The 13,432-nt window shown below is 43.0% G+C and overlaps 1 protein-coding gene across 5 annotated transcripts in view; it reads left to right on the top strand.

Annotated features, from left to right (window-relative positions):
- STRN (striatin) overlaps positions 1-13,432 on the top strand; it is a 533,408-nt gene that overhangs the window by 410,624 nt on the left and 109,352 nt on the right. For all 5 annotated transcript variants that reach the window (XM_029593931.1, XM_029593930.1, XM_029593929.1 and 2 more), the window contains 2 exons: positions 8,871-9,007; positions 9,608-9,783. In XM_029593931.1, the coding sequence (XP_029449791.1) occupies positions 8,871-9,007; positions 9,608-9,783 (313 nt within the window). The remainder of the gene's footprint in view (positions 1-8,870; positions 9,008-9,607; positions 9,784-13,432) is intronic.

The following is a 13,432-nucleotide window of genomic DNA, read 5'->3' as shown; positions in this document are numbered from 1 at the left end:
TGGAGGGTGGTACTTGTAGGGTTTCTCTATAGGATTCTCTGATTGGTCTTTTGGACGTGAATTTTTTGAGAGGAATTTGAAGGGTGAGCTGAGAGTGTAGATGTATAGCTTTGTAAATAATGGTTATGGACTTATATATGATTCTGTAATGAATTGGCAGCCAGTGCAGATCTTTGAGGATTGGTGATATGTGGTCTCTTCTCCGTGTGTTAGTTAATATTCTAGCAGCCGTGTTTTGGACCATCTGAAGGGGTTTGGTGTGAGATGATGGAAGACCTAATAGCAAAGAGTTGCAGTAATCTAGTTTCGAAAAAATTATTGATTGTAGAATAGTTCTGTAGTCATGAAAATGGAAGAGTGGTCTTATTCTTTTTAAGACTTGGATTTTATAGAAGCAGTCCTTAGTAGTTTGATTTATGAATCAGTCCCTTGACCCCTTTACCTGCCAATCATGAAGTTTCTGGACTATTTCTGGCACTTGTCAGAGTCAGGTCTAAAAACTTCCTCCATCAGGATGCATGTCAGTGCGGTAGCCGCCTTCCATAAAGGCGTTGGGGATGTTTCCATATCAGTACAACCCCTTGTAACACGTTTTTTGAAGGGCTTGCTTCACTTCAAGCCTCCTCTACGTCCTCTGGCCCCTTCTTGGGACCTCAACCTAGTTTTGGGTCGGCTCTTGAAACCACCATTCGAGCCTCTTCAATCCTGTGACCTTCGATATCTCACATGGAAAGTGATTTTCCTTTTGGCAATCACTTCAGCTCGCAGAGTTGGTGAATTACAGGTTCTAGTTACCTATACACCTTACACTAAACGTCTGCAGGACAGGGCAGTACTCCGCACTCACCCTAAATTCTTGCCTAAGGTATTTTTGGAGTTTCATCTCAAACAATCCATTATACTACCTACCTATTTTCCCAGGCCTCATGCCAATCCAGGAGAGCAGGCTCTGCATACCCTTGACTGCAAACGGGCTCTTGCTTTCTACCTAGATCATACAGCTGCCCACAGGAAACGCACTCAATTATTTGTCTCTTTCCATCCTATCAAATTGGGGCAGCCTGTGGGTAAACAGACTCTCCTCCTTGTTGGCGGACTGCATATCCTTTTGCTATCAGCAAGCGGGCATTCTACTTCAAGACCGTGTTAAAGCACACTCTGTGAGGGCCATGGTGACTTCAGTAGCACACCTACGATCAGTGCCGCTTTCTGACATTTGCAGGGCTGCCACCTGGAGTTCTCTCCATACCTTTACAGCCCATTATTTCTTAGACAAAGCCGGAAGACAAGGTTCTTTCTTCGGCCAGTCTGTCTTGTGCAACCTATCTTACAACGTGACGTACCAACACCCATCCGCCTGCCCGGTGGGGTTCAGGATGCCCTCAGCCAAATTTCATCCCAGGCCTAGTGCCTTGCACGCCTGCGTACATTTGGGGCATACTCAGACGTCCTCAGCTCGGTACTCATCCATATGTGAGGACTACCATCCTGCTTGTCCTGTGAGAAAGCAAATGTTGCTTACCTGTAACAGGTATTCTCACAGGACAGCAGGATGTTAGTCCTCACGAAACCCGCCCGCCGCCCCGCAGTGTTGGGTCCGTAACGTTTTCTTATTTTATTTTCGGCACTACCTGTAGCTTTTTAACAAGACTGAAGGGGGACCCCTGCTGGCTGCAGGGTTAGTGCCATGCTGGGCATGCCCAGTAGGGGTCAGTCAAAGTTCTGGAAACTTTGACAGAAGTGTTCCGTGATTGGGCTCCATCCTGTGATATCACCCATATGTGAGGACTAACATCCTACTATCCTGTGAGAACACCTGTTACAGGTAAGCAACATTTGCTTTCTTTTCAGAAGACATTTAGAGAAGGTTGAGTATAATTGAATACAAGAATGCATCCCAGGCTATGATAGATATTGCATCAAATTGAGTTCATTGAGAAGATTTGTTTTATAATGTGTCTGGGAGCTACCTTGTTGTATGAAAGGGTTTTAATTTGCAGGATGATTTTGCATTCTGTGCCTTTATTTGTATCATGGTTTTTAATGTTTTATTAGAATCCTGATGTGTTTTTAACAAGTGCTATTTCCTAGTGTGTAGCCAGATGGACTTAGGACCAGTGGGTATTGTGTTGTTCTGCTAGCTGATGGGAGAAGAGTCAGATTTTAAAGCTGTTGTCACTCTAGATATACCCCTGCAGAAACCTCAGCTCTTCAGTATCTCTCAGTCTCCTAGCAGATGCGGACACTATCCCACACACTAAAATAGTGTTAAGAATTACAGCAAAGAAGAAACAAAATTTACCTTAAGGAAGATCAAGCCCCGCTCTCCTGTGGTGATACCTAAGGGTCCTTCCCCCAGTCGAGAATTCCTGAGGTTGATCTCAGATATCCCTCAGAGGTGTGCCTTGGTCCGGTAACCGGTTCCCGGCATGGACTTAGCCCCCAGCGTGGCTGAAGGGCAGCGGGTGCAGAAACGAGCATGGCAGTGAAGGTAATTCCCTCTCCCCCTGCAGCTGGAGACTATCTGACACACGATCGGTAAGCGCCGAGACCAGGTAAGAAAAAATCTTTAAAGGTCTCCAGAGCTCCGATTGCCGTTCCGAATCAGTCCCAAGGGAGGTTAGAAGGGAGCACCGATCAGGTTGAGCAGCCTCTGTTGGGCTGGGCCCCAATCCGGTGCAAGGGTCCACACACGTGGAGACCCTCGTGGGGCGCCATTTTACATGCGGGGGTCATTGGCGCCATCTTCCCTTCTCGACCAGCGGTAGACGCGAGGCAGGCCGGATGGCCGATGTGCCTAACTTGCGCGCGTCCAATACAGACGCGCACGCAGCAGCACACACTGAGACGCACACAACTGAGCGCACATCTACATGCACAGCCGCGCTTACAACTGCACGAGCACAAACATATAGAGACAATGGCACCGGCACCCAAGAAGGCCAGAAGTACTCTTTGCACATCCTGCCACATAAGAGCCACACAGCCTGAATTGGAGTCCTGCCTGTGTCAACATTGCGAAAAAGCCCAGGAGGAACCCAAAGCCTGGCCCCTTACTGTCTGGAGATGGTTCCAGAACTACTGATGATAGCTCCCTGGACCTATGCATCTCCGAGATGGCTTCCCCTCAGGAGGGCGCCTCTGGGGCCCCTACTCTGACTCCCCTTGGGGTTACAGGGACCTTCTCCTGGTTGGAATTTTTCCAAGGGCTGCAAGCCCCAGCTGCACCCCAGGCTCAACCCCTGCCAGAAGCACAAGATCCTCCCGGCCTGGCTCAGATGCTTCGAGACATGCCTCGCCTAATCAGATATTCCCTAACAGGGACCCAGACACCTCAGATGACGTGATTCCCTGGAAGAAGGAGAAATCCCTCCAGGAATGGAACCATACCGAACCATGCTTCGCTTCTTCCACAAGGACGAATTACCACCCCTTGTTTCCCAGACTCTGAAGACGCTGGGTATTCCTGGCATGGACCCTATGGCGGAACCAAAGAAGAACCCCATCTTGGTGTCCCTTCATAAGGCATCATGCTACTTTTCAATGATGGAAGCCATCAAGGAACTGATTGACTTGGAATGGGATGGCCTGGGGGCCAGCTTCAAAGGGGTCGGGCCTTGGAAGTCCTATACCCTCTAGAACTGTCTGCCACTACGCCTCTTAACATTGAAGACGGCATTCCTGGTGGCAATATGTTCAGCTCGTCGCATCTCCGAACTACAGGCACTATCCTGTCAGGAAGTGTTCCTTAGGTTCACACCTGGAACCATACAACTGTGCACTGTCCCCTCCTTCCTACCGAAAGTGGTTACAGAGTTTCACTTGAACCAAACCATCTCGCTACCATCTCCAGATGAACATAAGGTCTCGGATGATTCACACCTTCGCCATCTAAATGTCGGCAGACTCCTAGTGCGATACCTGGAAAGATCGGAACCGGTGAGCAAAACGGACTGCTTGTTTGTTCTTCACAGCAGGAAGAAGCAACGAGAAGCGGCCTCGTGGGCGAGGATCAAAGAAGTAATCAAGGCAGCCTACAGAGAGGCAGGAAAGCCCTTACCTCTACTGGTAAAGGCTCATTCTACGAGGGCCCAGACAGTCTCTTGGGCAGAAACCAAGCTGCTGATGCCCGCAGAGATCTGTTGGGCGGCGACGTGGTCCTCCATACACACCACCTCCAGGCCTGGATGTTCAGGCCTGAGAAGAGACAGCCTTCGCAAGGGTAGTATTAAGTGGGCCATGGGCAGCCTCTCTCCCTGTCCAGGAGTAGCTTTTGTACATCCCATTGGTCCTGAGTCCATCTGGCTACACGCTAGGAAATGGAGAAATTACTTACCTGATAATTTTGTTTTCCTTAGTGTAAGGTGAACTCAGCATCCCAACCACGGCTGCTTCCAGAAAAGGAGAACCTCGTATATCAAACCTCAAGACTAAGCAAATATGGGTAAGCCGTGGCCTATCCCTAGTTCGACACCCACAGTTTGGTGTCGGCATTAATTGGTTGAGTGCACTAGCAGTCTCCAGTTTGGAAACTAGTTGAACCAATTCGTTTTACTCAAGTTTAATCAAGTTATTTAAGCAAAGATATATCCACAATGGCTTTTCGAAGAGAATACTGAAGAGTTGAGGTTACTGCAGGGATATATCTAGAGTGACAGCTTTGAAATCTGACTCTGTCTCCCATCTGCTAGCAGAGGAGCACAATACCCATTGGTCCTGAGTCCATCTGTCTACACTAAGGAAAACGAAATTATCAGGTAAGTAATTTCTCCATTCTGTCTTATGTTTGTTTTTGTACTTATTATATCTCTTGCTGTTTTATGCTGGTGTTTATTTTATTTTTGATGTGTTTAATATGAATGTGCTCATGGAATCCTCTGTGTCCTGTTGAATAAGTGTAATATAAATTTAATAAATACTGAGGAATGATTTTTTTCTACTCAGTAGTGCGTCTTGACCCTTAGTTATTGTCTTTATATATTTGCAGTATTGACTGTTATAATCAAAATAAACTTGAAAGAGAAGTGAATGTGCAAATTAACAGAAAACACAAAAATTTCTACTTTAATATGAAGAGCGAGAAACACCCCAATTTTACATGCACATTTCAATTTAGTCCACAACCTGTCAGGCACTTGAACTGAGCTCTCCTCAGACCCAACAATTGAGGCCATCATATAGTAAGCAATCGCACAAATACCCGTGACATCTGGATGCAAATGAAAGTCAAAAGGCTGCAGGTGGTATTGTTAAATACTGACTTTTTTTTTTCCCCTGGGCGAGAATTGGGAGGCATGCCTATTCTTTCTGCACGCCCTCACTCCTCATGAAGCCAGTCTTTTTAACTGTCTCCAGCTACCCAAACTAGGCCTCTGGAGCCCAGAACTTCCACCATTGCAGCTGCCTGATGACCCCAGTTAAGAATAAATAAATAAATAAAAACCTTTCCAGCCCACCATTGTAATCACATTTTTGTTCACCTGCACAGCAAAGCAGCCAAAGGCATAAACACAGAAAGCACCTGTAGTGGCCCTTCCTTCATCTCCATGCTGCTGCACTTCTGCTGCTTTTTCTGTTCTTAGGGTCTCTGCCGCATGCTGTTTTCCCGAGGCCTGTGCTCCTATTTGGGCTGCTGGAGGTGGTCCTGGGCCAGATGAATGAAAGAGAGGCCTCAGGGCTGAATGAAAAATACCTGATACTGGAGGTGGCCCACCTAAAACTTCCTTTCCACTGAAAAATGCTTGCATTTTGTACTTTGTTTATCTTATCATATCACCCTTAAGCTTATACATATTTATTTCCTTACCTCACAGAGCTTAAGGTGTGAACACTGCTCCATTTTAGTTATACTTTATTCTTATGTTGATGTGGTTTTCAGAATTGGACACAGTACTCCATATAAGCTATTATCAATAAGTAAGTTATTCCCTCCTTTGTTTTTCTGCGGTTTGTACCTCTCCCTATATACCCAGAATTTTTTTGACTTGCTGCCGCCTTTGTTGCAACTTTTGAAGTCATCAAATATGATCATTTCAAGATACCTTATGTATGGCGCACAACAGTACGTCTCACTTAATTTCTTCTATAGTATTGTTTCCTTTGATTTCTGTGCCCAAAAGCATGAGACTGAAAGTTTTTGCATGCACTCTTACTTGAGAAATGTTTAATCACTCTTCAAACTTTTTTTTGGTCACACCACATCTTTCTGTTCCATCTGCAATGCTGCTCCTGTTGCAGTTTTAGAATCTGCAAAAAGGACAAACTTATCACATTAGTCCCATTACAATATTATTGTAATCTTATGAAAATATTGTACAAAATTGTACCCAGGATTAATCCTTGACTCCATTGATAGTATACCTTTCCCTGGGTTGAATTTACCATTACTTCCTGCTGTCTGTTGCACAAACTTATTTCTACCCCAGTTTACCTCCTTAGGATCATTCATTAGGCTGCTCTGCTTGTTTTTGAGCCATCTGTTTGGAGCAGTGCCTCAAGCCATGCGAAAATCTAAGTAGCCAATATCCAGTTTACGCCTTGATCCAATTTCTTGATCATCTAGTCAAAATTAATTAAATTGTTTAATGTAACATCATTCTGGTAAACTACTAAAATGTCAAATCAATAGCCACTAATAAAGACTAATCTAAAAGTTGGAAATACAGGCAAGCAAAGACTAGAACTTTAAGTGTTCTTGCACTCCAGGGGACACAATTAAAATTCTTCAACCCTTTTCATTATAATCATAGGCACTGTGCACTAATCACATGTGACAATTTTTAGAAAAGTTTTCTTTGCAAATAAAACTTATAATGCCAAAATAGTAAGCGAGTACTTAGGCTGAGGGAAATAAGCATTCTGATCAAGCTTTTAACTTATGTTTAAACCATGCCTTGCTTCTGATTCCTCCTACATGGGCCATTGCTCAAGGAAAATCTCTTCTGCATCAGGGAAAAAAATGCCACCCCAACTATCTGCTCACAAACACAGTGACATGCGCTGAACTGTTAGAGCCCTGTTTGGATACAATTTCAATGTGGGGTCTAATAGTTCAGCACGTCAGCATCTTTGTGAGCCGATAGCTAGGGTGGCATTTTTTTCCCTGATGCAGAAGAAATTTTCTTTAAAACATGGCCCATGTTGGAGGAACAGGAAACCAGGCATGGTTTAAATATGAATAAGAAGTTAAAAGCATGGTCAGAATGTGCATTTCTCCTATCCTAAGGTAAGTAATCACACAAAATTTTGGCATTTATAAATTTTAATTGCAAACAAAAATTGTGTCCTCTGTTATATGGTGGCACTTAGTTCTGGTCATTGTTTGCCTGTATTTCTAGCTTTCAGAATGGTCTTTGGTTTTACCAGAATGAATACCAACTAACTGGGCAAAACTGCTACACTCTCCTTCTTTTTTTTTTTTTTTTTTTTTTAGTTGTGATTCCATTACCTTAACCACCACTGAAGGTCAGATTAACTGACGTAGTTGCCAGCATCCTCCCTATTTCTACTTCTGTGAAGGACATTTGCCATTCGGTTCTCAAACCATTTCTGTCTCCAAAGAATTAATGAACAAAACTGGCAGAACATCTCTAAGCTCCCTTAATATCCTAGATGTATCCCATCTGGCCACTTTATTTTACTAGTTCATACAAAAAAAACCCTCTTCTGTAAATTGAGGTCTACTTCTCTTCCATTTATAATATTTGTTCATTTGTGATCCTGCTTCACCCCTTTTTCAGTGAACACTGCACAAAAGTATTCAGTATTTCTGCTTTTACCTTGTTTCTTTGCACATCTTACAGTTCAGTCCATGCTTTTCTTCCTTTCTCTTACATAACTCTTTTTTTTTAAGATCTTTCTTTCTCTGTCAACAAGGAGGACTGAATTAGCTATGACAAGTGGGTGATGTCATCAGTGAGACTGAACAGACCCTTCTCTCCTAGCTTATAGAGCTTTCGCCATCAACACACCTGCCCTTGGAGCAGAAGTCTTTGGTGCCACCAACGCAGTTGGCGCATCAGGCTTCAAGTCAACCAGTGCAGCTGTTTGATCCTTCTTCACTCTGGGCCCCGGTGCAATTGGAGCAACAATCCCCAGCTCCGTTGATGCTTTTAGATTGAAATGGCCATCAAGAGGTCCCAAAGGGGATTTATTATACTAATCTCCCACCATCTTGACAGCAGTATTGCCATTTAGACTCCTTGAGGAAGGACTTTGCTTCCCTTTGTCTTTTCTCTATGTATCCTCCTTGTGCTGAACAAGTGCACTAGTGATATTCCCACCTGTGTATATTTCCCCACTTATTCTGTTTATTGGTGATGGTAACCAGATTCAACCAGCTTGCAATTTAGAAAGCTGGAGGGATAATGTGAAAAAGTTATACTTTACCACATTAGTGGAAGTGTTGTCCTTTAAAAGAAGAGATGGCAACTGTATCTTATTAACCTATAGAATTCCAGTATGAAATTTAATTATAAGAGGAATATATAAGTTAAATTTTGTTTGCCAGTAATAGTATGTCGGTGCATATAGTAGTCTTAAAATTGAAAAATATTAAATTGAAACCTTGTGAAAGGTCCCTTGTGGGTTTTGTTTACAAAGACCAGTTCCCATGGTAGTAGTTGACTACAAAGGAGATGTAAAGACATAATGCTCATTTGGGGAATTTTCTCATCAGTTGATCTAATGCTAGAGCTTATAGTGTTCCCTTTGAAAAGGGATGCCTTAATTTTCATCTTGGGTGTATTTATTCTGGTGGCAAGTAGAAATAAGTTCTTATTTTTAAAATGGTGTATTGTACTCTCTCTTCTGAGGAAAACTTATAATTACATTTTATCCATATATTTAACAAGTTTCTCTCTCTCTCCTAGTGGAAGCTTTAACATTTCCTCCTACGTCCGGAAAGTCTTTCATTATGGGAACAGATGAAGCCCTAGAAAGTGAGCTAGGCCTTGGAGAATTAGCTGGCCTTACAGTTGCCAATGAAGCAGATTCATTGACCTATGATGTAAGTGTTAGTGTGCCATGTGTGTGCTGTCTACAGTGTTAAAAAAGACTGTACTGGAGAAGGAGCAATACCCTGCAGTAAACAGTCCTTCAAAAAACAATTCCAGTTTCCAAGTACTCATGTATGAGCCTGATATACTAAAGTTCTTTTTTCCCATTGTGTCTTCATGGGAAAAATACTTAGCATTTATCCCGCTTAGGAAGCACTAGGGGCGTACAAACAGTATTCGGCAATGCATTCTCTCCCATCAAAAATAGCAAAATAAAGATTTACTGAAAAGTTACTTTTTATTTTTGATGGGCAGTGGAGTTTGCTTCAGGTCTGCTATGCTGCAATAGTGCATTCCATATTTGACTCTTTCTTCTAACTAAATTATGGCAGTTCCTCTCACCATTCCTTTTGTGTACTGTAAAACACATCTCGCATAGCACCTGGTAATTTACAAATGATTTTCTCCTGAGTCTTTTGAGTCATAATACTTTAAAAATATTGAGAAAATAATAACAAAAAATACCTAGCATGAGATAATAGATCTATGGCTCATAGATTCTTTCTGTTCCTAAACCCCAGTATTCATTTTTATTTTCTTTCTTCTTACAGATAGCAAACAACAAAGATGCATTGAGGAAGACATGGAACCCCAAGTTTACATTGAGAAGTCATTTTGATGGGATACGAGGTTTAACATTCCACCCGGTTGAGCCAGTCTTAATAACAGCATCAGAGGATCATACGTTAAAAATGTGGAATTTACAAAAAACAGCTCCAGCAAAAAAGTAAGGACACTGTTTGCAATTGGGTCTTTGCATTGCTTGTTTACGTTGTATCTTAGTAACCCTATGACACTCTTCAATAGTAACAATCCACATGGCTATTCATGACTACCTGAAAGATTTTCCTATACCATATAACCTCTTTAGAAAAAATTAAAAGCAAATAACCCAGTCTACTCTTAATTCTTTAAAAAATATCAAAATTGGGTAAAATTATTTGGTCGAAAGTGATAACTCTGGGATTTCAAAATAGGATATTTCATTGTCTTTGAGTATGTGGCTTCAGTTCTGTGAGGCTTTTATATCAAGATACTATGTTAATTCTCCCAATTTAAAAAATACTAGTGTCCTATTTTCCAAAACACATGTTCTAATATTGCTTTCTTATGCTTTTGCTTATTGAAAATCCTGTTATGAAATTCTTAAATACTTTATATAGGAATACAACTAACTAGTGAAAATGTAGTATAAGAATATAAATAAATCTTTTTGTTTAGGTAATTCACTGTCTGTGGTGATATTGTCATGAGTCTAAATCAGGCAACAGACAATTTTTTTCAGATGGGATATGTTGATTGAGCATATGCCAGCAAAAGAAAGACATAGGCAGTACTCCAAGCAGTTAAATATGCCTGGGTATCCTTAGAGAATGCAGCGCCGAAGTGAGGGGGGAATGCGAAGAAACCGAACATCATTATGACTAAGTAGGGACTAGATAACTGCATCTGTCACTCAAATATAATCATGCTGCTTTACTTGATGTTCTGGAAACAGAAGTCATGTAATACAGATGATCCTTGCAGCATGTTTTTTAGCTAGGCTCAGTTTTATTAAATAGGAAGGAATAGCATCTCAGATCTATAAAACATGGGGCCTTTATAGTTTCACGTGTGTATGCATATATATGTTCATGGAAGAAATATATGCTTGGAAGCTCTAAACAAAACTATGTTGTTTTTAAGCCCAATCAAAGTACATGCTTAAACATAACTTTCCTAGCGTGTAGCATATGGACTCAGGACCAATGGGTATAGTGTACTCCTGATAGCAGTTGGAAATGGATCAGATTTCAATCTGACGTCAGCCCTAGTACATATACCCCTGCAGGAAGTGCAGCTCTTCAGTATTTTCTGTCTCCATAGCAGTTTGGGACTGTTTGCACACTAGCACAGCATTAGAGTAATTTAGCAAAGAAAATCAAAACAAGAAGAAATCCTATCTCTACAGACAAGCCCCGCTCTCCTGCGGTGACACCCATTGGGTCCCTCTCCTAGTTGAGAATTCCCGAGATGATTTCCACGATCCCTCGGAGGTAAGCCTCGGACCGGCGGCCAACCCTTGGCGGGGACCTATCCCCCGACATCGGGTGAGGCTGAGAGGCAGCAGGTGCAACTTCAAGTGCGGTGGTGAAGGTATTTTCCCTCCCCCCCCGCAGCCGGAGACCGCCCGGAACAAGACCGGGAAGCGCCGAGACAAGGTAAGGTAGAAATCTATTTAAAAGTCTCCGGTCTCCGAAGCTTGAGGAGTCGCACAGGTTGCCAGCCAGGACCAGTGCCCCCGGGTTGATCTGCCCTAGCAGGGCTAGACCCCGGTCAGATCCGAGGGTCCTCCCACGTGGAGACCCTCCAAGGTGGTTGCCATATTGTCCGCGTGGTTGCCGTCACCATTTTGATCTGTCTGCCGCCCCGATCCTTGCATACAGAGGCGAGCCGTGCGCACAAATACCTTGTGCGCAGAATGTCGCATGCCCAAGTACCATGCGCACAAGCGACGCACATGGCCACGTGACCCACAGGCACCCATTCTTGATAGCTGTGCAGCCCATAAGTCTACTACCCCCACACTCACACAGGGCATTAATGACCTCAAAAAACAAGATTACAGTGGGCTCTGGTAGAATTAAACCTGTGATGCAGAGACACACCCTGTATCAGGTGCAACAAGTACAAAAAGCCCTCTCTGTAGTAAATACTGAAGAAGCTCTTGAGAAAGTGATTGAAGTGGCATCTGAAAAGAAAGAAGACACCCAATGCATAAAGAAAATCCAGATCCATAACCAAAGGAAAAAGGTCATTGTGCTGGATGAATCTGTCACCAAAGGCACTAATCCCTTCCTTTGCACAAATGCAAAGGGGAAGGGTGAAGAGGACAAAAAAACTCAACTAAATTCACAAAAGGAGTCCAGGAACAGCAGTAACCTGAACAAGGAAAGCTGGAAAGCTATGAGCACAAATGCTCGTAGTTTGGGCAATAAAATCCCAGATCTGCAAGCCCTAATGATAGAGGCAGACTTAGACATTGTTGCTGTCACGGAGACATGGTTCACGGACTCTCACGATTGGGATACGGCAATACCAGGCTATAACTTGTTAAGGAAGGACAGAGAGGATAAGAAAGGGGGAGGAGTGGCTCTTTATATCAGAAACAATATCCAAGCAACTGAGCTGCAAGGAAGATGGGGCAATGAAGAAGCACTATGGGCTGACCTAAAAAAAGATGGGACATCCATTTTTATTGGAGTGGTTTACAGGCCTCCAAACCAAAAGGAAGAGCTGGACAGAGATCTGGTTGAAGACATCCAAAAGATAGGAAAGAAGGGAGAAGTGGTGATCGTTGGAGACATTAATATGCCAGATGTAGACTGGAGAATCCCATCTGCAGAATCAAATAATAGTAGAGAAATAGTGGATGCCCTGCAAGTAGCTTTGTTCAAACAAATGGTAATGGAACCCACGAGAGAAGGAGCTATACTCGTCTTAGTGCTCACTAATGGAGATAATGTCTCTGATGTCCGGGTGGGCGCCCACCTCAGCACCAGTGATCATCAAACGGTATGGTTTAACATCACAAAAAGGATACGGAAAAGAAGCACAAAGACCCGAGTTTTGCAGTTCAAAAACACGGACTTTGATGAAATGGGGAAGTACCTGGAGGAAGAATTAAAAGGCTGGGAGAATGAGAGAGATGTAGATCAACAATGGACCAATCTAAAAGGAGCAATTACCAAGGCAACTAATCTATATGTTAGAAAAGTAAAGAAAAGCAAAAGAAAAATGAAACCTATCTGGTTCTCAAAGGAGGTGGCTGACCAAATAAAAGCTAAAAGAGCAGCGTTCAAGAAATATAAAAGATCCCAAAGGGAGGAGCACAAAGAAGAATATCTGGTAGAACTGAGGGAGACGAAATTAATCAAGTCGGCAAAAAGTCAAGCGGAAGAGAGGATTGCCAAGGAGGTAAAGAGAGGTGACAAAACATTTTTCAGATACATCAGTGAAAAGAGAAAAGTTCAAAGTGGTATAGCGAAATTGAAAGATGGAAAGGATCAATGTGTGGAGAGAGACGAAGAAATGGCAGAAATATTAAATGAATACTTCAGTTCTGTGTTCACTAAAAAGGAACCTGGAGAAGGACCATCGCTAGTTAACAAGAAACTGGAGGGGAGTGGAGTAGATGTAACTCAATTTACAGTAGAAAATGTATGGGAAGAGCTGGAGAAACTGAAAGTGGACAAAGCCATGGGGCCTGATGAAATTCATCCCAGGATACTGAGGGAGCTCAGAGATGTGCGGCGGGTCCGCTGTGTGACTTGTTCAATAGATCCCTAGAAACGGGAGTGGTGCCGAGTGATTGGAGAAGAGCATTGGTGGTCCCG

The sequence above is a fragment of the Rhinatrema bivittatum genome, chromosome 3 (genome assembly GCF_901001135.1).
Source record: "Rhinatrema bivittatum chromosome 3, aRhiBiv1.1, whole genome shotgun sequence".
In the NCBI taxonomy this organism is placed as follows: domain Eukaryota; kingdom Metazoa; phylum Chordata; class Amphibia; order Gymnophiona; family Rhinatrematidae; genus Rhinatrema; species Rhinatrema bivittatum.
Note: the sequence above shows the minus strand (reverse complement) of the source record. Positions and strands in the feature narration are given on the sequence as shown.